Below are 24,868 nucleotides of genomic sequence, written 5' to 3' on the forward strand. Positions count from 1 at the left end.
CCTATTTCTTGGAAACTCTTAATGTTTAAATATTGTTTGGGAGGAATATCATAGTCCAGAGCCTCCACACCTGTTATCTCTCCACTGCAAATTGATCGATTAACGGATGGAAAGAAATGAGGTATGGAAATCAAAAACAGTGATGAATAATGGCTTGGTGAGATTAGAAAAGACAAGAAAGAGGTGATGATAAAAAATGAGACAAAAATATGGAAGTGCAATAGAAAACGTTTCACTGAAAAATATAGAAAGTGATGGGATAATAATTGAGGAAAAGCAGGCTAATTTTTGGTGTCAGTCTTCTGCATTTAGACTCTCGCTCTTTGTGAAAGCCGAATTTTAATGTTCCTGGGGTTGAAAGTGAGTCTCTGCCTGTGACTCAGTGGCCGCAGCTGTCAGTCAAACTCAAACTGGGTGCCTGAGGAATGTGGTAAACATGCCAGGGTGGTCCCAGAGAGCTGCAGTGAGAGGAATCTAACATAGCAGTGATGGGACAACAGAGTGAGATTTTCAGCTGCTCCCTCCAGTACAGGGAACACCTGCAGGTGAGAAAGACACAAAACATAACCTCATCCTTCCATCTGCTTTGTAGTTTTGGGGGGATGCAATTGTGTGCCAGGTTCTTCTACCTGGAGGCAAAGTTGGAGGTAACTATTCAGTCAGTGCACATTTTCACCTTCTTAAATTACACTTCACCACATTTCATTTATTAAGAACTACAGGCTGTGTTACAAGGTAAGACAAAACAAAGTTGTTGTTTTTTTTAGAAGGCTCTGTATCCTATGCCATCTCAGCTTTCACATGATCAATGGAATCCACAATTTTACGCTTAGTTAATTATGACCAGATATCTACTTAATTTCCAGAGTAAATGTTAAAGTCAAAAAATTTGATAGACATTGAAAGTAAATAGATTGATGTGCTTATGAATTTATTCTCAATATGTATTCTTCAGTCTGACATTTTATTTAACCATTTAAAAGTAATTTTACAAATGACTAGAAAACACTCAGAATATGGGTAATCAAAGCAGTTTATATCTCTATCTAACAATGTCAAGGGAGCCTTTAAGAAGTCCTCAAATCCAGAATCATGAATGGAGACACCACCAATGCCAAGATATGTGGTAACATTTTCAGAACAATCTATTCGTACCTCAGAAATCTTGTTGGTTCAGAAATATTGTTGGTTTTTTTGACCAACAACCAACAAACCAGCAAGAAAACTAGGAAAGGTAAAATTAGAAAAACAGATCTCAATTTGGCTTATGCTTGACGACGCCCGGAAGGTCAGCGCGGCCAGAATATGTCATATGTCACCGTTACCTAGCTAAGTTCAGCCATATTTAAGCATAGACAGCAAGCACAGGTAACTACTGCAGGGCATGGTCAGATCTTTTGAGACAGTGAATTTTCTTCCCGCTTTTACCGCAGATTGAAGAAGGCTTTGTAGAGCACTATAGGGATGATGAAAGCCTATTGATATTATGTAGATATGTAGCAGTGTGCACAACTTGAACCAATTAGAAATTCAGCTGCAATAACCACTATTCAACCACTTGGGGCAGCACTTCAACACTTTTACGACTCATATTGCACAGATTAAAATAATTCACGTAAAAATGTAAAATATGCAAAGTAAAACAAATATAACACACTATAAATCCAGTCTATACAGCCTAAATAAAAGAATGATTTTGTGTGAGTTACACTTTTAGTTGTAAATGTAAATATTACTCTCCCACAGGTTTACATAATTTTAAACCTTTTACTCTCTTTAGGTACTGACAGTTATTTATAATTGAACGCAATATCAGTGTGTCCCTTAGGCATCCAACGCACTGTAAAATAAAAAAACTCCGTTTAAGAAAAATAAGTACAAAAAAAAAAAAAAAAATATATATATATATATATATATATATATATATATATATATATATATATATATATATATATATATATATAAAGCAATGCAGATTTAATTTATATGTAAAAATGGTGATAAAGAAAGTCAGAGGTGAAAATGAATATGTATATATATATATATATATATATATAGCCTATATATATATATATATAGCCTATATATATATATATATATATATATATATATATATATATATATATATATATATATATATATATATATATATATATATATATATATATATATATATATATATATATATATATATATATATATATATATATATATATATATATATATATATATATATATATATATATATATATATATTAAATAGTCAATACTCAGCAGAATAAAGGACAAACTGGTTTTATCTGTATTTCTTATATAGAGATGTATCCAGTTTTAACAGCCTGTCATGGTTGATGGTTAGCTCCTTATCTCTCATGTATTTTAACCGGAAGGTCAAAATATTTCAGTCCGTAGAGAATGCAGGATGATTTGGAAAAGTGAATCTAAATGACTTTCAGGGGGGAACAATTTGTCATTTTTACTTGGCTGCTTGTCTCCCAGAAGAACGTGTAGCCCAAAGCTTTAATGTCTTTATATTTTATGGCACATTGGCGCAGGGTGCTAACTTTTAATTAATTCTGGTATGCGCCAAGAGTTCTGCCTTCTCTGCCAAAACCTAGAGAAGGAGGAGTTTAAGAAGGAATCGAAAATAACTCAAAAAAGTTGAAACTTTTTTTTTCATTTTATTTCCTGTGAACTCCTTTGTCAGCACTGCAATGTGCTGAACATGTGAACTGGGTGTGCTGTTAGTGTATTTTGGATGACTTAACTATTTTCCCACCTCTAAAGTCCACACCGGATATTAAGACAGTTAAAAAAAAAAAAAAAATAGCAAGAAATATTATTTTACCTTTATAAGCAACTTCTAATCCAAGATACATCCTTGCAGGGTTATACTTAAAGCTGCAAAAAAGACTAGATTAGTGTATATACAATCCAAATGTGTCCGAATGTTTTACAATTCTTTCAAAGTTGTCAATAAGAAAGAAATTGTTGGTCAATAGAAATAGTATTTATATTTCAGTAACAATGAAAGCTATTTTTACATGAATGTGTGTTTTTGTACAAAATTATTTCAGGGGCCTCCATGATGCCAAAATAACTCTTATGCTCTTTTTGGCAGATATGTCAAACAGACAGTGGGATAACTCAAACAGTGTTTATTTAAAACACAAACTGCAGATCTGCAGTAGCAGCAGCTATGGCATTTAAGGCTTTAACTTTTACAGGAGAGAAACACAGATTAGTGACCAAGTTAATCTGACGAAGGATGATTATTATTGCCTGAGCCACTAACCTGGTTTAACAGTTCAGTCAGAGAACAAGGTTGATTATGGCCGATGGGATGCCAGCAAGATGCGGTAGGCACCACCCAGAGTTTCCCAGATGCTGCAGCCCAGGAGAACAAGGTAATCAGAAACACCAATGTCATGATCTGGCCTGTTTGCTCCCCCTTAATTTTCCCTAGGTTTTCCCTCCCTGCCTCAATTGTAATTTATTCCTTTCACCTGTTTCCTCTTGGTTATATTCAGTTTAGCCTGAGCATTCAGTGCCAGATCATTACTTGTCTTTCTGTTCGTCTGTCTGTCTGAGTTTATTCCTTGGTTCATGTCCTGGATCCTGGCAGCCAGTGGAAAGAGGGTTTTAGTGTTTGTCTCATCTCCTGATCGTCCACTGTTCCTCCCCCGCGGAGTCCTCTGTGTATTCGGCTCTATATGTGGGGAGGTTAAGTTTTTATCCAGTAAGCCTGGCTCCAGGGAGGAGACCAGTTTAAAGTCCTGCATCAAGTTCCGGTTCTACGTCCTGTCTCGGCTACCCTCTTCCTCTGAGCCTGCCTGTCTGCACCTGATCCTGTCTGCTCCTGTACGTGACCACCTGGTCATGCTTCTGGTCCCAGTCAGACTCTGAACCCTCCTGGGAGCCTGTGGATGCCTGAAAGTCTGGATCCTGCTACCTGTTTCTGTTCCTGCCTGATCTGGACCTGCCTGTTCTGTCTGTTCCTGTCAGTTCTGGAACCCTGACCAGGATCGGCTTCCCGCATGACCTCTGGGACTGCAGCACTTGGGGACATTCTTGGTCTGGACTGTTAAACCAGGTAAGTGACCAACTTGAATAATCTTGGATAATCAAATGATCGTGGTCACTTACCTGTGTTTCTCCCACTACAGAGTGTCTGAGATTGGGCGGTGCCCCGCCCCCCCACCTGCAGTGTCCATCTGTCCGCCCTTAATGACAACCAAGGAACTCTAAAAACACTCTCACCACTGGCTAGAGGGAACAAGAATAATCTGGCCCTGATGACTGGATTCAAGCACCTTACATAGAGGCAGGAGCAGGTGGATCAGATGAGAGGTAAGCAACCAGGCAGAGATAGAAAGTTAAATGGAATAAGCAATTAAGCCTGTCATTAGTGTCATAACAAAAAGGGGCAGGGCAGTGATTGAGAGGGAGTACTCTCCATGTTATCCAAAAAGAAAAGGAAAACTCCTGTACCTTAAGCTTAGATCTCCTCCATCAGCCAAAGGAAAGAGAACCCCTAACTTGGTCCCCCCCCTTATATACTCAAACCACACCTGCATTAGTCTCACCCAAAGACAAGGATTGCAGTGTCCTATTTTGACTCCCAGATCACATTACTTCCATGGAGATACACAGATCAGCATACATCTAACAGTACACAGCTCACAATCCGTAATCTATCTCTAATAGCAATGTGCCTTGAGGACCCGGGTCGAGAACCATCAATGTACACACATGGAAATTTGGCTTTTGAATAAAAGATCTTTGTCTTCTTTAACCTCAAGCTTTGTGACCACTTCTAAGTTACGTAGGTCTCAGACTTAGGCCCACATATTATTGGCCTTTAAAATGTTATGTCATTCAAACCCATCTGCCAAGGATGAAGAGCCGTTTAACTGTTCCTTTGTAATGAGATTTTTTTTTTACCTGTTAAGAACTTTGGTTACTTTATTGTGTGATAGTGCTACATAATTCATCATAGATTGATTAAACTAATTAAATGTCTCTCAGAATTGACACAAAACGTATTAAAAATGAGTCCATTTTGCACTCTTTACCAGTGGAGCTACCTTCGTCCCATTGCCAGCAGACTGGCAACCCAAAAATATCCTTCAGGACTAAAATAGCACAGTCCCTCCAAAAAATTGCCACCCAGTGCATACCAGACAATATCCATTGCCAATGACTCTCACAACCCTCTTTCCAGGCAAGAGAGTGGGCCTACCAACAATACTGCTGCTTCAATGTGAGAATTACTATCCAAATTCAAGTGATGGTTGGCTACACACCAAAGAGGCAGATTCTTTTGCCCACAGCTGTCCTTTTTAATTTCTAAAAAAAAAGACAGATTGAGAGGAGGAGGTTGCCATCAAGAACCAGATGAAAAACAAAAGAGGTAATATATATATCATTTTATGCTATGTTATTTTATATTAACCGTGATCCTATTCATTTTTGGATTATTTTGTAAACCTATTTTTTTTTTTTTTTTTGGCAAATGATCACCATCAAAGATCTTTAGACACTAGGAGGGGCTATTATCAGGAGCCGGAACTAAACTGGACTAATTTTCATTTCTAAGACAAAAGCAGATTGGGAAGAAGGTACAGTTATAAATGTAATCTGTATCTATAAAGGTGGGGCATTGTGCGGCAGTTCAGATACACTGTTAGGCCTCATAAGAATCAGAAAAATTTGAATTAGAAAAGGTCTTATTGCCAAGCAGTCAGTGGAATAAATGACATATCTCACTGGGAGGAAACCCAGAGAGAGACCAAAGACAACTGGCCTGGGAACGCCTTGGGAGCTGGCCTCCCTACTGAAGCTGCCATCCCCGAGACCTGACCCCGGATAAGCGATGGATGGATGAATGGATGGATGGATGGATGGATGGATGGATGGATGGATGGATGGATGGATGGATGGATGGATGGATGGATGGATGGATGGATGGATGGATGGATGGATGGATGATGTCTGTATGTGTGTGTATGTGTATACAACATACACCTACGTGTATACAAAAGCAACAATAACTGAAATATGAAACAAAATACTTAGCAAAAACCATGGCAAGCGATTAAGGAAACATTAAAACAGTAACTCAAAGCTGTGGACTAAGCCTGACAGCCGTGGTGTCTAAATCAGCTGTGACGAGTATGAATATATCAGCTGCTTATGGCTCACATCTGCAAAACAAAGTGACTTCTGTCACTGAGAACTGACAGACACACTTTATGTGGCTACGCCATCTTTAACGCCACACTTCTGCTGATATTATTGTCATGGTGGTAACTCTATACTCTACTATGTATATGAAGAAGCAAATAAATCATGTTCAGAAATAAGATGATGTTCATATAGAGAGTAGTTGTGTTGCAGCCACTTGTTTCACTGAATCAGCAAATAGAAAAATAACTTTCTTTTTTTTTTTGATATGCTGTCAAAAGATAAAGCTTTGATGATGGAGTTTAAAGAAACATTTTTGACAGTTTAAATTAAACAAACTCTGTAGAAATGTGTTTTTACAACTTGCAGCAGCTGTTGCTGAGATTACTAAAGTTAGACACTTGCTCGTATGTCAGTATGTTGACTCTGTTCTTATCAGACTTTGACATCTTGTCTTTTCTATTCTCGGCTTTAGTCAATCTAAATTTGCTTTTGCTATTACAGTTTTTTTCTACCCAAGCTACTTTCTTCTTTTTCTTTTTGAATGTGTTAGAAATGTCCAAGTTTGTTTCTTAAAGTCATGGAAAAAGTTCTACAAATGTAATACTAGTTCTTAATTACTGTCTTGGTCTTATAGGATTGAACCATCCTGTAATACCGTCGCCAAAAAAGTTTTATTTATATCAAATGCAGCATTATTTATATTAAATAATGCTCTTATTATTTTTTTAACCCCAAAATGATTGACTGATCGTTGCAGTTCATGTTAATCACTCTCACAAGTGGACTGATTTCCACAAATGAGGCACAGGTGTGCTTGATGCCACTCTTCTTCTGGTTATTTCCAAATGAAAAAGTCAGATATGAGTTGTATAACAGCAAATTAATTAAATTTAAATTAATAAAATCCAAAATAATTGGATTTGCTTGCAGTGTGAATGTAGCTCTGCAGCCTTTAACGTAAGGACATTTCAATCCAGAATATGGCAGCCATCTTTCCACTCAGTCAGTAATCTCAACACTATCATATTGATGCATATACAAAGCTCTCAAGATTTATGTGAACAAAAACTTTGTCAATGGAGCAATGTTTACATATAACCAGGGTTTGGCTGTGGTCGTTTCTCAATATGTGTACTTGTGCATTCTGGTGTGGTCGTGAAACTTCATCAGCCTTAGCCATAATACCGGTCCAATTCACAGGAACACAAGACCGAGAATGGACAAAGTCCCCGGATGTTGTTCTCGCTCCTCCATCTTTACCCAGCATGCATCAGAGCAGCTGGGTAATTGCAGCAGCAGCTTCCAGGGAAGCGCTCACAGAGCTCAGAGTATTGAGTTAAAAGTTCTCTTTACTGTTTCTGCTTTTCTACAAAAGTACATTTTAAGATCATTTGAGATGAGAATATTATGCTTTAAGGTTCACTATATGGCCCATTTACTAATTTAGTGCATAATTTAATAATAAATAAAATATAAAGACAATAATTTAAATGTTTAGAAGACCATTGCAACCAGCGGACCTCCGAGGCTAACCGCAGCCAGATCTAATCCCAGCCCGTCCGCAGCAGTCCTCTCTCTGCATAGCCGTGTGTGAAGAACCCCTGGCTCTGTTGGCTTCTTTTTTCTTTATTTGGCAGCTCCAGCTTGCTTCGAATGTGGTGATGTCATGAATATGCTTCTTTTCCAATTGACCCAGATTTATTCTGCATGCTCCCATTCTCCCCCGAGTCCATACTTTCATGTATTCTTGTCAAGAACATACTCTTGACTTGAGAAACAGCGATTATCTTCTTTAGTCACTAGCTCATGTGGCATGGTATCTAAAGTTATTAGCCACTCAGCGTTTTTCACTAGCCATGTTGTTAGGAAATTTTGTATATTATTGTTAAAGCCAGCTTAACTGTACTCAAAATAAAAGTAAATTTTTTTGAACCTGTTAATGACCATTTTACACATAGCAATTCTACATTAAGTGTTTATGTCTACAGCTGATTCACCGCCCTGATAAGGTTCTCTGTATAGCTCCTTTAATATGCAAATATTCAGTGTTCAAAGTAATAAAAAAGAGTGGCGTCTTATTCTACACTGAAAAAAGTAATGCAACAGTTTTTGGTATTTACTTAATCATATATAGTTACTTTAACACAATTCTTTCATGTTAGCAGGGTAGGACATAAAACAATTGTGTTAAAGTAACTAAATATGATTAAGTAAATGCCAAAGGGGGTTGAATTCTTTTTTTCAGTGTATAACAGCAGCAGTGTATGGACGTAGCAGGTTAAATAGAAAAAAAAAAAACACATAGAGCCCAAAAATAAGAATGACAATTCATATAAAAATCTGAAGAGTCAGTGCAGCACATGATGTTCTCTCCTGGGTCATAAACCATTCTCAACCTGCTGTCTTCCACTTTTCATGAAAGAGTCTTTCCTTTTTCTTTATTTCCCCTTTTTTGGTTTCATCGTCAGGTTTTCTTTTCCTCAGCTCTCTGGGTTTTCTGACACCCTGAATGTGCTGTGACATCAATGCCCCCACCACTTCACTATTGTGTTCTCCACAAGCATAAACAAACACAGTGTGCTGTCAGTTGTCATGGGATTTGTCGTCTTTCAATTCGTTTCTTAATTTAGACGGCATTTGACAAAACTACAGTAAGAAATGTATACAGTATTATACCCACTAGTAGCTAGTAGGAGTGGCTGTGCTTCCCACCACGTCTTACATTCACCAACATTTGGGAGCTTGGTGACTGTTTATGTCATGACCTGCATGTAATCCCTATGTGAAGATCAGAAGTGAATTATAGGTTGACAATACAATGGATGCGTTTTGAGTGATGCAAATAGAGTGAAGCGAAACTGCGACTAGAGTGATGTCAAATTTCGCTGGAGATAAACAATCTTTCTGTAAATTATTGTTGCTTTAACCAATCATGATCTGATTTTCGTTGTAACTTGGAGGCATAGAGCGGACAAAGAAAGCTTATTTCAGACAAAAACCCACTGGGGGGTGATGTGGAGGTCCTGCTACTGGGTCCTGGACAGACATAAATATCACTGGTAGGGACTGTCATCCAGCCACAGGTCCTGGCTCTGGTGGTGGCACTTGTTGAGCATCTCTGGAGGACTTCATGAATAAAAAAATTGTATGAAAACATCTTTATAGTTTTCAACAGACCTCCATACCCACTGTATTGTTTTTCCACCAGTGCAGAGCTAGTTTGACATTGGTAGCAACTACCTATAGCAGCGGTCTTCAATGATTTCCAGGCTAATAACCCCCAAACTGACGGAGAGATGGAGCGGGGACCCCCTATTTATATATATTGTCTGAAATTGTGTTATATCAAACTGGTCCTATAGTCACTCTATTACAGATGGAGTAATGTAATGAAAGTAATTTGGCCCTGGGATTATTAAAGTATTTCTGATTCTGATTCCTGGTTAATGGGACAGGTGTTGTGAATGAAACGGTGCCCAGCTTGAAAGAGCTCCTGTGTGTCGCTGAATGTGAGCATTGATGACTGAAAGACATCTTCTGCAGTACCTCAGTGGACCCCCTAGAGGGGAGACCTCCAACCTATAGAGTTACAGTACTCAGTTCAGTTTTTTTAGTAACTTTTTGAATCACAAAAACGTACTTTTAGAAGATGTTTTCCTGTATCTTCCTTTTATTTTTGCCCCAAAATGTAATTGCAATTTTTGCCCTGCATTAAAAACAGTTGTTTAAGGGTTATCCTCCCAAAGGAAAGGTAAGAGCTCATTGGCAGAGCTAGGATGCTGCTAACACCCTAAAAACACAATTCCCTTCGTACCACATGTGGTGGGATATTGTTTTTAGTAGTGACAAAGAACCTGTTCAGAGTTGATGCAAAGCTGGGAAATTGCAGCATAGCAGAAGTTTTACAGATAGTGAGTCACAACACAATGAGGTATTTTCAATATCATTACAATATAAAATGTATAAACAAGCAGTATTGGTTAAAATACAAGTAAAATAAAATAAGTATCAAGTCCCGTAAACAGGACTATGGTGCAGTGAATAGATTATATATAATATATTACGACATGGAGTACAGTACAGTGCTGGTTACTGTATGCTGAAAAAAAAGTTTATTTTGCTAGTTTATTTTTGGAGTGTTGGCTTGTGCTCTGAGAAGGTTGGAATTACCCAGTTCTATCCCTCAATCCCACACTGCTCCCTGGGTAGTGCACAGTGGAAGCCCGCTGTTCCCCATGGGGATGGGTTAAATGCAGAGTTAAATTCTCCATTGTGAGATCAATAAGTTCAATTTCTATTTCTGTTTTTTATTGTACAATGTGATGGCATATGGCAGGAAGGATTTCCTGTATCTTTCCCTTCAACAGCAGAGCTGGAGCAGCCTGAGAGAGAACGCTCCTCCAGGTTATATATTAACAACCTGGAACCTGATATTTGTAGCTATGTTCAAGGCTGAGACAGACCCATAAAAGGTTTGTCCCAGAGCAAGACGCTGAGCCCCAGATTGATCCCCAGGCCCTGCAAGCTGCCCACAGCTACCTAAAAAATAGGTTAAATACAGAAAAAAAGCTTCACAGAAAATTACATCTGCAGTGATCCTTAAGATTAAATGAGAATTTAAACATAATAGTTGACACATCCATACCAAATACTTCGTAAAGGTGTGGTTATCTGTTCTGTTTACCCCCTTGAGTTTCAGTCTTCCGGTTTTATGTGCTGATGAACTTTCATTTATTTAAGCTTTTAAGGAAATCCAAGTGTGAGAAACAGGAACAGAAACTAAATTAGACAATTTGTGAACAACAATAAAAATTCAAACAAGAATAAATTATAGAAAACATTACTAAGCACTTATAAAACTTAGCAATGTTTCTGTTTGACCAAAAATGACCTAAAATATGAACTTTTTTTCACACCTATCAGTGTTAGGTGCACAATATTGGACCGCAGCGTTTAAGACATCCCACTTTTGGAGCTTAGATGATCCTGCAGAAAAAAAAAAATCCAGTTTCCTTTGGGAAGTCAGCTAATTTAAAGCATATTTGAACTCAGATTTATGAAGCATTTTGAAACATTGGTAAGGTGAGTGGAAACCTGTATGTTTCTCATTTATTTTATTGAATTTTAGACACGATGTTTTGCTTGAATGGATTCATTAGATTATATTAAATGTGCATTTATATTCAAACATAGTATGCTTGAGTATTGAGTTAGACTATTTTATTCAATCTGAGTAAGAAAATATAACAATTTTCGTATTTAATTTTCTGAAAGGCTTTATATTGAAACTTTATTAATATAATGTTAACTGGACACTTTACACTTATACGACTAAGAAATGCTGCAAATTTATTTTCTAAATGAGAAATAAAAACACAGTGGAAAGAAAATAATTTTTCAAAGTTTTATATTATTGTTGTTTGTATTTAGTATTCTCTTCTGAAGAGCAGAAAACTGCAGGAGAATCATGGAAAAGATGGAAATTGATGACATCGCTGATGATGGCACTTATAACCTATTGAATCAAGGTGCAGTATTCACACCCATGCTCCTCTTCTTATTTCTACCTATATATTTTTTGTAAGAATTCATTATTTAATGAATACAATAAATATGTTTCAAAAGTTACATTGTAAGAAGAGTGAAAAAGAAAAAAAACATTGTTATTTTTGGGTTATTATGTTTGGGTTGACTTCTTTAGGTAATTTATCTCAGGCTGTTAGACTCGATGGGAAACATCTTTGATCTAAAAATTGTGACAATATAGAAAAAGGCATGACATTAAATCACTTTTATTTCATTCAGTCTTGCTTTATTTCCTGTCAAATACTGACAGATGACAGAGCTTTACTGCTGCAGAAAGGCATACATTACCAAGAAATGCACTTTGTTTTTCCAGAACAATTAAAACTTTTTCTTTTCTATATAAATACAGTCCACATCATGGTTACCTTTGAGGTTACATTTTATGGATAACCAATTGTATGTTTTTCATAGTTTCCAATATGCATAAGGACATTTTTTCTCCAGATATTTAATGTCAAAGCCTGAATAACAGTTAAAAAAATATTTTCAACAGATCCAAATTATAAATTCTAGCTAGTTTTTTTTTTTTCTTTAATTCAGGGAACATTCATGGAAGAAAGTGGCGACATAGATATGTCTCCATTTGTCTCGGGTTACTATGCATTGTCCTTTTGGCTGGAAATATTGGACAACTTGTCTACTGTGAGTACATTATTTGGTGACACAAAAGCTAATGTTTTGATGTTTAGTTTTGTAATGCTTTGTGAAAACCTTGCAGCCTACCAAGCCAAACAAGGTAAGATCTTTCTGTGCAATTCTCAAAAGTGCAAAATCCCCATCTCAGAATTTTTTTTACATCTCTTAAACATTTTGGTTTCACGCTGCATTACAGACACTGTTCATCTTGGATTTAATGTGATAAATTGATATAAATTTGTGCATAGCAGTGATGGGAAAAAAATATATATTTTTTTCCCATCACCCCAAAATCAACTTTTTTTTTTTCAGACAAACTGTATTATCCAGGCCTGAGTTCCTATTCTGTCCTATTTTACATTTGTTTGCAAACTTACTTCATTCAGCAATATTTTCCACCATCTTAGTTCTTCTATTGCATTTGAATGTTCCCATTGGATTTAGGCATATAGTGGAATTTGTAATGAACTTAGTTAACGGACCATCCGGACAGATGATCACTACTTTTCACTACTGTTGGTCACATAACTCCACCACACTCTGGCTGCACCATCTTTTTGATTAGTCCTTGGCGCCAGTAGCGACAGCCACTACTTTTCAAGGTTAATTGTGTGAAATTTCGAGTCCACTACTTTTCATCCACTACACATTCAGACACTCATTTAAAATGATGTAATCACTATATAGTGCCCTATATAGTGGCCTATATAGTGATTAAGGCGGACACAGCCTGAGTGTGCTAAAATATGTTATTGTGATCCATGAGGATAATGCTGGCTGATAGGTCAAAATCCTTATACATTTTATTGAAGTTAGAATGTGAACAACATTTGAGGAAATTTAAAGAGTATGAAAGATTTTTCCAAGGAACTACAGATCAAGAATGACTTCTTCAGGATATTTAGTTCTTTCTTGTTATAATGAAGTGCAAACTGCTCGGTTCATGCTGCAGGACCACCTACTGCTCTGATGTGACTCGAGGCAAACATCACTTATTATTTGAATCTCTCCCTGTTTAAAGAAACCTATAAACATTCTTGTTAAAATGTGATGCAGCCGTCAGTTATTAGAACAAAAATGAACAGCTGCATGCTGGAACTTTGAGGAGGCATTTTCTTTTTTCTTTTTTTGACAAAACAATTCTTCTGTCTTCATGTGGATTTAGTAGATCAGTGCATTCCCTGGATACCCAGGGATTTTTTTCCCTCAACGTTTTATCTTTGATGGCTTTTGGAGCTAATTTTACCAGCTAAAATATCACATGCATCATTGATCATATTAGAAAACATTTTTTTCTGACAGAATATGTCACATGTTGACCTACTTTCCCATTGCAACTGTGTTCAGAGTGATTCTCTGTTAGCGTTGGTTTTAGAATTTGGGTTTCCATTCAAAATCTTACATATATTTGTGCCCAAACTTAGTCAGAAATGAATTTTATTCATTTTTTCTGCAAGATGTTATGTTTATTAGGCAACAGGGGGTCTTTATCCCCAGCAAACTTGTTTATTGACTGAGTCATAAATATGATATTCTTGGGACCACGTGATGATTTTGCTATATTTTAATTGCATGCCAACAGAGGGCCCTGAATGTGTATTTACGCATAATAATAATAATAATAATAATAATAATAATAATAATAATAATAATAATAATAATAATAATAATAATAATAATAATAATAATAATAATAATAATAATAATAATTTAATGTTTTGGGCTGTTTGCAGCAGCTTAAACTTGCATGAAAAAGAAAAATATCAGTCTTTTATTTTTGTACATGCATCGGGCAGCCTTCATTTTTCTTTGTTTGTTTTGTTCTTTTATGGTTTATTTTGTTTTACATTTCATGCCATGTTTATTTCAGCAATATCACATATACTGGAGCAGTTGCTGTACATGCTTAGGGTCATTATTGCTCTTAATCAATGAGGATCTCTGTTCAGTTTTTCATGCTGAGGTTTCCACTTTAAAATAAAAAATTTTAGCTAAAACTTTGTCATCAAAATGATACATTAAAAAAAGGACAGATCAACTAATCATTTAGAGCACATATTGTCAAAGCTCAGAATGGAGGACCCAGTTTCCAAAAACAGTTAATTTTCTAACAATGTTAATTAAACTGATTTGCAGGGAAATGCGAGGGCATCTAAGGCAGGAACCTCTGCAAGAGGAGAACACAGTTTAGAGACCATGTTTACCTGGCAGAGGATTATTAAGAACATATGAGTTACTAGCCTGATCTTAAAGTTCACTCCCTGTCCAGAGGACAAGGTTGGTTCCAGCTGGTCAGCTGCGAACAAGATTCGGGGACACCGCCAAGAGAATCCCAGACACTGTAGCCCCAGAGGTCGAAGGACAGGCAGGAGATCAGAACAGAGCAGACGAGGAAAAGCAGGATAATCCAGAGTGTGAAGCCAAATCCGGTGTCGAGGATGTGCTTGGGAGTCCGGGCCAGGAGATCAGAGATCTGAAGAGGTGCTGAAGGGAAATCCAGGACGGTGTCAGGAATCAGTTACAGGGTTGGTCAACAGGCAGATATTGAGCAGGAGGTTGAAGGCAGGTCATGCAAAGAGGTCAGAAAGGGGACAAGAATGCTCAGAGGTCCAGAGGCAGAACGGTTTAGGATCAGGCAATCAGAAACAACTAGATATGCTCAAAAACTTTCACCAAAAGCTAGAATAATCAGGCACTGATGAGTGGTAGAATGCAGGTTAAATAGAGGCTGAAGCAGGGGGATCAAATGAAAGGTAATGAGAACCTGGCAGAGCTAGGCAGGTGAAATAAATGAGTAGGCCAGTCATTGCCAAGATCATGATACATATTTAGTATATAAATAAACTTTCATGGATGTTGACAGTTCAGAAGGATATTATTTCATTTAGCTGTGATAGCAGCATCAACACGAAAGGATTCTCCACCAAAGCAAAAAGGCTGAGGTTATGTGAGACTGAGCTCAGGCACTATCACTTCCTTATAGCTCTGTGAGCTTATAAATTACTTTTTTCTCATTGTTATATTTCTCAGATTCTTGGTTGGTTTTGACTTAAGGAAGCAGTAGGGCTCAACATTATTGCATTGGCAGACCTTGCAACCAACTGACTAACTGTATAGAAGGAGAGTAGGTTTAAAATATTGCTGATAGAGCAAATAAATCATAACGCCATGCACTCTAAAAAAGTTCCAAGAGTCTTTGGGAGATTGGCAGGTGCACAGCATCACAGATATTTCAATATACACTTGCCGGCCACTTTATTAGGTACACCTGTCCAACTGCTCGTTAACACTTAATTTCTAAGCAGCCAATCACATGGCGGCAACTCAGTGCATTTAGGCATGTAGACATGGTCAAGACAATCTCCTGCAGTTCAAACCGAGCATCAGTATGGGGAAGAAAGGGGATTTGAGTGACTTTGAACATGGCATGATTTTTGGTGCCAGAAGGGCTGGTCTGAGTATTTCAGAAACTGCTGATCTACTGGGATTTTCACACACAACCATCTCTAGGGTTTACAGAGAATGGTCCGAAAAAGAAAAAACATCCAGTGAGCGGCAGTTCTGTGGGCGGAAATGCCTTGTTGATGCCAGAGGTCAGAGAAGAATGGCCAGACTGGTTCCAGCTGATAGAAGGGCAACAGTGACTCAAATAACCACCCGTTACAACCAAGGTGGGCAGAAGAGCATCTCTGAATGCACAGTACGTTGAACTTTGAGGCAGATGGGCTACAGCAGCAGAAGACCACACCGGGTGCCACTCCTTTCAGCTAAGAACAGGAAACTGAGGCTACAATTTGCACAAGCTCATCGAAATTGGACAATAGAAGATTGGAAAAACGTTGCCTGGTCTGATGAGTCTCGATTTCTGCTGCGACATTCGGATGGTAGGGTCAGAATTTGGCGTCTACAACATGAAAGCATGGATCCATCCTGCCTTGTATCAACGGTTCAGGCTGGTGGTGGTGGTGTCATGGTGTGGGGAATATTTTCTTGGCACTCTTTGGGCCCCTTGGTACCAATTGAGCATCGTTGCAACGCCACAGCCTACCTGAGTATTGTTGCTGACCATGTCCATCCCTTTATGACCACAATGTAACAACTTCTGATGGCTACTTTCAGCAGGATAAAGCGCCATGTCATAAAGCTGGAATCATCTCAGACTGGTTTCTTGAACATGACAATGAGTTCACTGTACTCAAATGGCCTCCACAGTCACCAGATCTCAATCCAATAGAGCATCTTTGGGATGTGGTAAAGGAGATTCGCATCATGGATGTGCAGCCGACAAATCTGCTGCAACTGTGTGATGCCATCATGTCAATATGGACCAAACTCCCTGAGGAATGCTTCCAGCACCTTGTTGAATCTATGCCACGAAGAATTGAGGCAGTTCTGAAGGCAAAAGGGGGTCCAACCCGTTACTAGCATGGGGTACCTATTAAAGTGGTTGGTGAGTGTATTTATTCAGTGATCATGACATGCTTTTCTCCATATTCCCTCTTGTTTTTGTGGTGGTTTTCAATGGTCAAAAATTAGGACACCTTCAGTCGATCATCTGCTTGCCTCAGGACGGGAGAAGAAGCGTTTATTTTATAGATCAAATTGACATGCTGTCCTCAGTACACGTAACACAGCGCTTCACATTTCAACAGAACACATCTAGCTTTTTCTCAACTGTCATTCCAAATCTGGGCGTTTATATAGTTTCAACATTGCACTGTGTGGACGTATGTGCACGACTGGACAGTAGAAGCACCTGACTGTTGAAATCTTAACAGTAGAGTCGCTGTAGCAGTTGACTGACTGCATGTTATGAGAGGAACACAGAAAAGTGTTTCTGTCTGACATCTAAGAAAAAAAATGCTTATGTAACATTTATTCTTAAGGAATTATTAAGGATAAATTATAGACCTACTCGAACTAAAGGCCGGCTTAAAATATCGTGTTGTATTGAAAAGTAAACTGAAAAACGTTTTTGTAATCTTTAGGGGTTGCTGGTCATCTTTCAACTTCTATGAAGCTGGTATTGATTCTTTGTTTTGTTTCTGGTTACTGCATCCCTCCTCTTTTCCGATGCACAGTTGTAAAATGTGCTTTCTGTATGTGGTAGATTGCATTAAGAGTACTTCTACAGATGAATTGTGGATATATATATCCATAATAATCCTGCAAATTTCTTGATTCATTGTTCTTTTTATTTTACAGATAATATTACCTGTCCTGCATCAACAGATGCACCACAAGCAGCCTATAATGCTCTGACTCAAAATCAAAATGACATCCTTGCTGCAGAAAACAGGAGATTATGCAGTGAACGTGATGCCTTGTCTGCAGAGAAGCAGCAGTTTAACGCTATGCTGAGGAACCTGACCGAACACAATGAGCAATTACATCAAATTTGCACATCCCTAAGAATAGAAAGAGACAAGTTGGGGTTCAGTATCAATAATGTCACAAACAAGATCAACCTACTCCAAGCTAATTACAGTGGCTTAAAAACAGCATGTGGCCATATAAAAACAAGCTATAACGAGCTACAACAGACTTTTAAAGACTTACAAAGTGATCACAATAACCTTACTGCAGATGTAAGTCTGTTAAACACCAAATACAAAAACCTGCAAACGGAAAAGGAGGAATTACAAACACGATTTTCTCTTGAAGTGAAGAGAGTTCAGTCAGAAAGAAACTGCTCTTTTCTGAGGAAGGAGAAGGACCAGCTACAGGAAAGCCTCCAGATGCTGAATAGAAGTAACATTGAAATTCAGACAAACTACAGTTTGCTTTGGAAAAATAAAGAATTACTGACAACAAAGTATGCTGAGCTGACAAAGGAAAAAGAGGATTTACAGATGAGATGCCAAAATTTGATCAACTCCACAGATATTTTAAAGACAAAAGACAAGATAGGAGAAATTCCAAGCGGTAAGGGCTTTCTTTGATCATTTTTAAAGCATGTTTTATTTTGTGTAAGTATCAAGATAAGCCTTATTAGCTATTGTTGTGCAAAGGAAAAAGGAATTTGACTTGACTTTACATGCTCTCACCATAAAAACACTGCATAAAAATACAAACTGAAGGAGATTTGAAAATAAAAGAAAATATGTGCATTTGAATAGGGCCCAATAAACAGGGTGACTACTCTGCAGGGTTTTTATGACCTACTGAGGGAATAAAGTGATGCTCTTTAGCACTGACCTGAAGGTAAAAGTCTGAACAGTTTTTGTCCAGCATATGTGTGATCTGCAGATGTTACCCATTCATTAATCTTAGGCTTCTGTTTATCACTCCTATCCCTTCTTCATATGTGGAGTCAAAAGTAAAAGCAATGTCTAGGGCAGAAAAGACCTCTGGACTGCTGAGCTGAGTCCAGACAGCCCTTAACCATACAGAACCCATTTTGCAGGGGATACATATGAAAGCGGGTGGCAAAATTTGGACTACAGCCTTTGCAAAAGGAACTATAAAAAAACAAAGTTACCAACATATAGTAAACTGTAGAAGCTCTCTGTTATAAAATCCAAAACTTATGAAGATGCATACATGTCACAACATAATGTCTTTTTGCTCAACTCTGTGTCCTGTCAGGCAAATGATTATGGACAAGCATATAGCTCCTGGCAGTGGCTAGGGACATCAAGGGCTACCTTCCTTAAATTAAATGCCACCAGTAAGCAGACTGCTTCCTGGTCCTAGTTCCTTCAGTGGTGCGAGCACTATTAGGATAATATTTCATATGGCCGCCTCAGATGCACTTATGCCTTGGCTTGATGGTCCATACAGATTTGAGGTTTTCAGATGGAGTCCTAGATATGTTTAAGTACTGGATGGAAGAAAAACAGCTATGATGATCGTCTTTTCAAATCTGATTGATTGTTTTAGTCTTGTCCTGTCTTGTTTTGTGGCTGAGCCAAACCACGCAGTGATTGATGGGCATAAGACAGACTGTACAATGGGTGTGCAAAAATGACAACATGCTCTGCTCATTTGAAAGGTTCATCTTCGACTCCAGAGTAACTTAGATTTTAAGAATCAGAAATGATCCACAGAAGACAGTATATTACTGATGATGGTAATAGAAGGCAATGTGGGGAGTGTTCTAGATAGGTCAACTATCAGTTCTGTAGCAGGTTATGCTCTAGGTGGTTCTGACCACACCAGTGGATCTGTCTCCCTGGCCTCACCTGCTGCTGTTAATCTGTTAATAACCTGCCGATTGACTCGATTGCTAGAAGCTGGCACTCTGAACTTAGTGGAGTGTCTGTGTTGAGGCCCACAAACAGGAACATCATCCTTGTCATCCTTCCAGGTTCACACTGTTGTCAACCAAGCAGTTTGCCAGAAAGCAAACTGCTTGGTGTCCATACTGGGGCCAATGATGTCCTTCAGATGCTTTGACAAAAGGATTTGGGACTTCAGATTACAGAATGACAGGCCTTTTGGAATTTAATCCTGTACTTGTGAGTTTCTTGGGGAAACAGAGTGAAGCGGAGGAAAACCTTGCAAAGATCCTGAGACTTGTTGATATGCAGATGGTATAATGGGACCCATTGGCAAGTGCCAGAGCTTGAGCTTTCCTGTTCTTCTAAAGGCTTTTTAGCCAAGTCAGATCTTTTGTGGTGAAAAGGGATCGGAGAGAAAGGGGTTGTTGCTGCAGGTAACACACCACAGGTGAGAGGGGAGGAGGTTACAGAGTTGCCGGTGGGGGAAGGAGGGTTTAATAAATCACCTTTTAAATGGTTAAAGAAAGTGTCTGAACACCTGCCTGTGTGTCTTTGCTAATTCTGTTGGCTGGCATAAGGTGAAGGATTTTTTTCTATTTCTAGAGTTGCTCTGTCCAACGCATTGGAGGTATTTTAAAACAAAATGCTATTTTGTTTCAACGGTGAAAAAGAACTGGACAGAAAGCCGTAGAGCCTGCATTTCCGAGGGGGCGGATCTGGTTATCATAAACAATCATGAAGAACAGGTGAGAATAGAAACAAATTAGGCCGTCTGCAGATACACTGTACCTATATCCTTTAGTAACCTTTGTTTTACAGCTTTAGTTTCCTCAAAATTAGTTTTGCAAAATATGTAATTATTAAAATCAGGCTTGAGTTTGAACAAAAAATATACACTGAAAAAATAATGCACTATTTTTGGCATCTATTGAATTATATTTAGTCCTACCCTGTTAACATGAAACAATTGTGTTAAAGTAACTAAATTTTTTTTTTTACTTTTATAGTCATTACACTGTCATAAGTACAGAGCAATGAAATTAATTCTCTGAATTTAACCCATCCCCTTAGGAAGCAGTGGGCTCCCACTGTGCAGAGAAGTGTGGGGGTTAATGGTCTGCTGAGGGACCCAGAGTGGGGCTTGAACTTAGAACCTGTAGATAACAAGCACAGAGCCCCAACCACTAGACCACCACTCCCAAATATGATTAAGTCGATGCCAAAAAGGGTTGGATTATTTTTTTTTTTATTGCACAGAGTCATACAGTTTTAAGTCCAAGGTGGTCCTGATGCTAATACGCTAAAAAAGTTTTATGTTGTTTATTTTCATTATTATAAAATTAGACCAAAAAATACATTCTGGCTGTAAAAAATGCATCAATTGTCATAATTACAACCCTATAGAGTAATTAATGGAACTTTAGGATATAATTAATAGTCAAATAATGTAAAAAAAAAAAAAGAAAAAAAAAAAAAAGAAAAGAAAAGTGCTCTGAGAAGTCCTAAACAGTTATTCCTCTTTTTCCGTGCTAACCAGAGCTTTGTTCATGGGATGCTGCATAAAGATCAAAATGCCTGGATTGGTCTCACCGACAGTCTCACAGAGGGAGTTTGGATGTGGGTGGATAAGACCCCTGTCACAAAATCGTAAGTAGAATCTTAGTATTGGCCAATTACAAACATTGACAAAAACCGTTATCAGGAAATGTTGGTTTTTAAATGTTTATTGGTATCGGACTGATAAGTAAAACTGGGCCAGTATTAAAAACCAACATCTATTTACATTGTTATGCTGTTTTTGTTTCAGGAGGGAATCTGTTATGCGGTATTTGTTTAGTCATGTGACAATGATTGTAACGCAGCCCAGGATTGTGAGTACTCAGTGACAGCAAAATCAAAGTAACTCATTACTAGTCAAAGTCACTATGCTGTTACTTTTAAATTTTCTTAAGTGTATGGAAAGCTGTCCTACTGGAACTTAAAAATCAACTCTAGGTTCAGCTATGAAATATAAGATGTCTGTATTTTATTGATGAATAAAATAAACAATTAAAAGTTCTATATATCTGAAGGCACTGAGTAATAATTTGCACTATTTTGGTGTGTGAGTTGGACAGGTGAGTTGCTTTATGATTACCTAGATGCCATATTGTAATCAGATCACTAAAAAAAAAAGCAAACTAGATGCTATAGAACTTTATATTTTTTTTCCATATTGAGAAGCAATAACTGGCTAAAGGTATTAAGGTAAAAAAAATAAAGTTTTTAAAACGTTTTCACAAAAATAAATATAATTTAAAATAGAATTAAAAAGGAGAGAGACTATTCCAGAGGCAGCCAACATCAATCAGAGTTGATGTTGGCTGGTGATGTCTGAAACGTCCTTAGAATAACGACGATTCTATCCAGTGTGGATATACTTTTGTTCCAGCAAATGAAGTGTAAATCAAAGCAGCCTTTAGATTATAATTTAAATGCTCACTATTCTTTCAATATAATAGCCTACAAATCTTTAGAATGCATGCTACAAATACGCACAGTTGCCTATCAGATAAATATATTTAAGAACAATTCATCAGTCAAACCCCTTGGTGCAAATTTCTTAATGTTCTCTGAAGATTTCTGTTCTAATATAATTCCGTAAAAATTCAAAAAATATCCACTGGACTTGGTTTCCAAGATTTGAAGACGTTTCTCCACCTCTCCAGGAAGCTTTCTCAATACAAATGTTTGGATCCGCAGTGAGTTTGAGTCTTATATAGGCAAAGCCTTGTATCGCTTGGAAACATGCAATGCGAACATTCTGGTCCTCAAAATGTTCACATTCTGGATAAAGAAAATAGGTGGTTTGAGAGGGGCGTGAAGGAAGCCATCTATGTTAAGAGAGAAAAAACAACTTTAAACAGAGGTGGTGGACTCAGATTCCAGCTTTCAAAAACACATACTTACTTAATACAATTCAATCATAGACATGATCCCTTCAAGATACCACCAAACCCCCCACCCCATCACAGAGGAACGAGGGACCTACCCGCTCTAGCCGGTGAACAATACCTCCTTAACGACCGACTCTTAACAATCATAGACAGGTTTCATGTATTACAGGAGACAATCCCCACCTTAACGGCAATCCTCCCCCCTTAACGACCGACTCTCAGAATCATAGACAGGTTCAGATATTACAGGCTAATGATGGAACCAAACGACCCATTCATTGGTTACCATTTGCATGTTTCCAAGCGATACAAGGCTTTGCCTATATAAGACTCAAACTCACTGCGGATCCAGACATTTGAATTGAGAAAGCTTCCTGGAGAGGTGGCGAAACGTCTTCAAATCTTGAAAACCAAGTCCAGTGGATACTTTTTGAATTTTTACGGAATGACTATGACCTGGATGACTGAGAACCTTCATCAGCATATGTTCTAATATAAATATCTGTCTTGACCATAGGTGGCAGTATCATTAGAAAACTGATAATAGAAAACTCTTTAAATAAACCAACTGTATTATTTAGACAACCACTGCCTCGGTTAGTAATTATGATCTATGCTTCATCTTCAAAACAATAATGCAGCTTCAAAAACTGATTCTAAGTTTTGAGGATATATAATTCTTGTTAATCCTATAACCTTCTATCTTGTCTGAAAGTGGTTTGCAAAGTCATGACATTAGGCGAAGGTTTGAACGGGATTAGTGATTACAGACGGAATCAACGAAAAAAAAGAAGTGCATCCATCACAATAAGGGAAAGGTACAATGTTTTATTTCCCTTTTTTTCAGGTTGGATTAATAGAATTTTCCTGTCTTTATTGCCTCTATCAGGTACTGGCTGCCTGGACAGCCCAACAACTACAGAGGACAGGACTGTGGAGAGATGGTGCAGACAGATTCAGGGGGGAAATGGAACGATGACGGTTGTTTTTCTCAACAGCTATGGATCTGTGAGAAATAAATCCATGAGGTTAACCAGATCTTACAAACTTGTATAATCATGTTTTAATTATGAGAATGTTTCACAAGAGCATAATTTGAACTATTATTTCCATCTAATGGTGTGACTCATTATGTGTCTAATTTGGCAAGAACCTAAGTTAATAAGTTAATCAAACTTACCTTTTCCTATGTGATAGAATTTATGCTACAAATGTACAGGTTCCTGTATTCAGTGTTTATTTCCTGCCGTTTTATTTTGTTTTGTTGTGTCATCACATTATCGGAGATGATAAGATCGAATATGTTGGAATAATAATTTTATTATCATTTACTGGTGCTTAAACGTATTAAAGAAGCACAACCTGTTGAAACAACCACATCTGCTGGTAAATTGAGATTGAGATTTTTAATTGATAATCTAACATTTCAAATATAGTCATTATACAGTATGCTTGTCATCCATTATGCATTCAGTAATTAATTTTGGATAATTTCTAATTTGAATATAAAATATTGCTTCATTATTTATAATTTCAAAGTATATTTCTTTAGTAATTATTTATAATAAAAAAAGAATTATTACAGCAATCAGGATAATCAATATCCAGGTGTGATTGTAGTGACAGCTCAATATTTGATGGCAAGAAATTAGTGAATTTCTCCGCTGTGAGATCAATAAAGCTCATCTAAGCTAGCAGCACCTGTGAAAAGCATAGAAAAGATAAACAAAGTTTATTCTTTGTAGGCTGGTATGAAAATTTTCAGTCATAATACTTCAAGTTCACCATTAGAAAAATAACATTTCCAGGGTGATGTTTGACTTTAAGTCAGGCACATTTAGGTTTGAAGTATGCTTTGAAATGTACAATATGTTTTACTTTTTTGTTATTTAACTGGAAGTTAGATCAATATTTTGTGGTGGACCAGCTTACCCTAAAGGATAAAAATAAGCTTTGACATGTCATATATTTTAATAATTGTAAAAAAAACATTTGCTTTTCAATAAAGTTTATTCTTTTCACATTGTTTTATCCTTTGAGAGATACCTGCCTCTTTCACTATCAGAAATAAACTCCTTAATTGAAACAAAACACATGATTTCCAGGTTTTAACTTTTACATTTATAACGAGGGTAAAGAGTAAAACACCCTTACAAATAAACAAAACTTACAAAAAAGTATGATGTTTTTCTTTGGTTACACCAGAATCGCTTTATCTTTGTCGTCCTCCAAATGTTATCATGCTGCATCTTTAACAGATGACAGTGAGATGCGCTGTCATCTGTTTGTTTGTTACAT

General features: G+C 37.3%; 1 protein-coding gene across 1 annotated transcript; it reads left to right on the forward strand.

Annotated features, from left to right (window-relative positions):
• The first annotated feature begins 5,233 nt into the window (after positions 1–5,233).
• LOC119798901 (C-type lectin domain family 10 member A-like) lies at positions 5,234–24,525 on the forward strand. Its single transcript, XM_038308572.1, has 8 exons — positions 5,234–5,413; positions 11,620–11,717; positions 12,316–12,417; positions 12,494–12,511; positions 17,617–18,336; positions 20,238–20,380; positions 21,172–21,281; positions 23,460–24,525. Exons 2-8 carry the CDS (start codon positions 11,657–11,659, stop codon positions 23,587–23,589), a joined length of 1,284 nt encoding a protein of 427 aa, XP_038164500.1. The 5' UTR covers positions 5,234–5,413; positions 11,620–11,656; the 3' UTR covers positions 23,590–24,525.
• Positions 24,526–24,868: the final 343 nt, after the last annotated feature.

This window comes from Cyprinodon tularosa, unplaced genomic scaffold (genome assembly GCF_016077235.1).
Source record: "Cyprinodon tularosa strain WSP-4 unplaced genomic scaffold, ASM1607723v1 ctg117, whole genome shotgun sequence".
Lineage (NCBI taxonomy): Eukaryota > Metazoa > Chordata > Actinopteri > Cyprinodontiformes > Cyprinodontidae > Cyprinodon > Cyprinodon tularosa.

Coding starts and splice junctions, on each gene's coding strand:
- LOC119798901 (XM_038308572.1), top strand. CDS start 11,657: ATGGAAAAGATGGAAATTGATGACATCGCTGATGATGGCACTTATAAC. Junction 18,337..20,237: donor GATAGGAGAAATTCCAAGCG/GTAAGGGCTTTC, acceptor TTCTATTTCTAG/AGTTGCTCTGTCCAACGCAT. Junction 21,282..23,459: donor AAGACCCCTGTCACAAAATC/GTAAGTAGAATC, acceptor TGCCTCTATCAG/GTACTGGCTGCCTGGACAGC.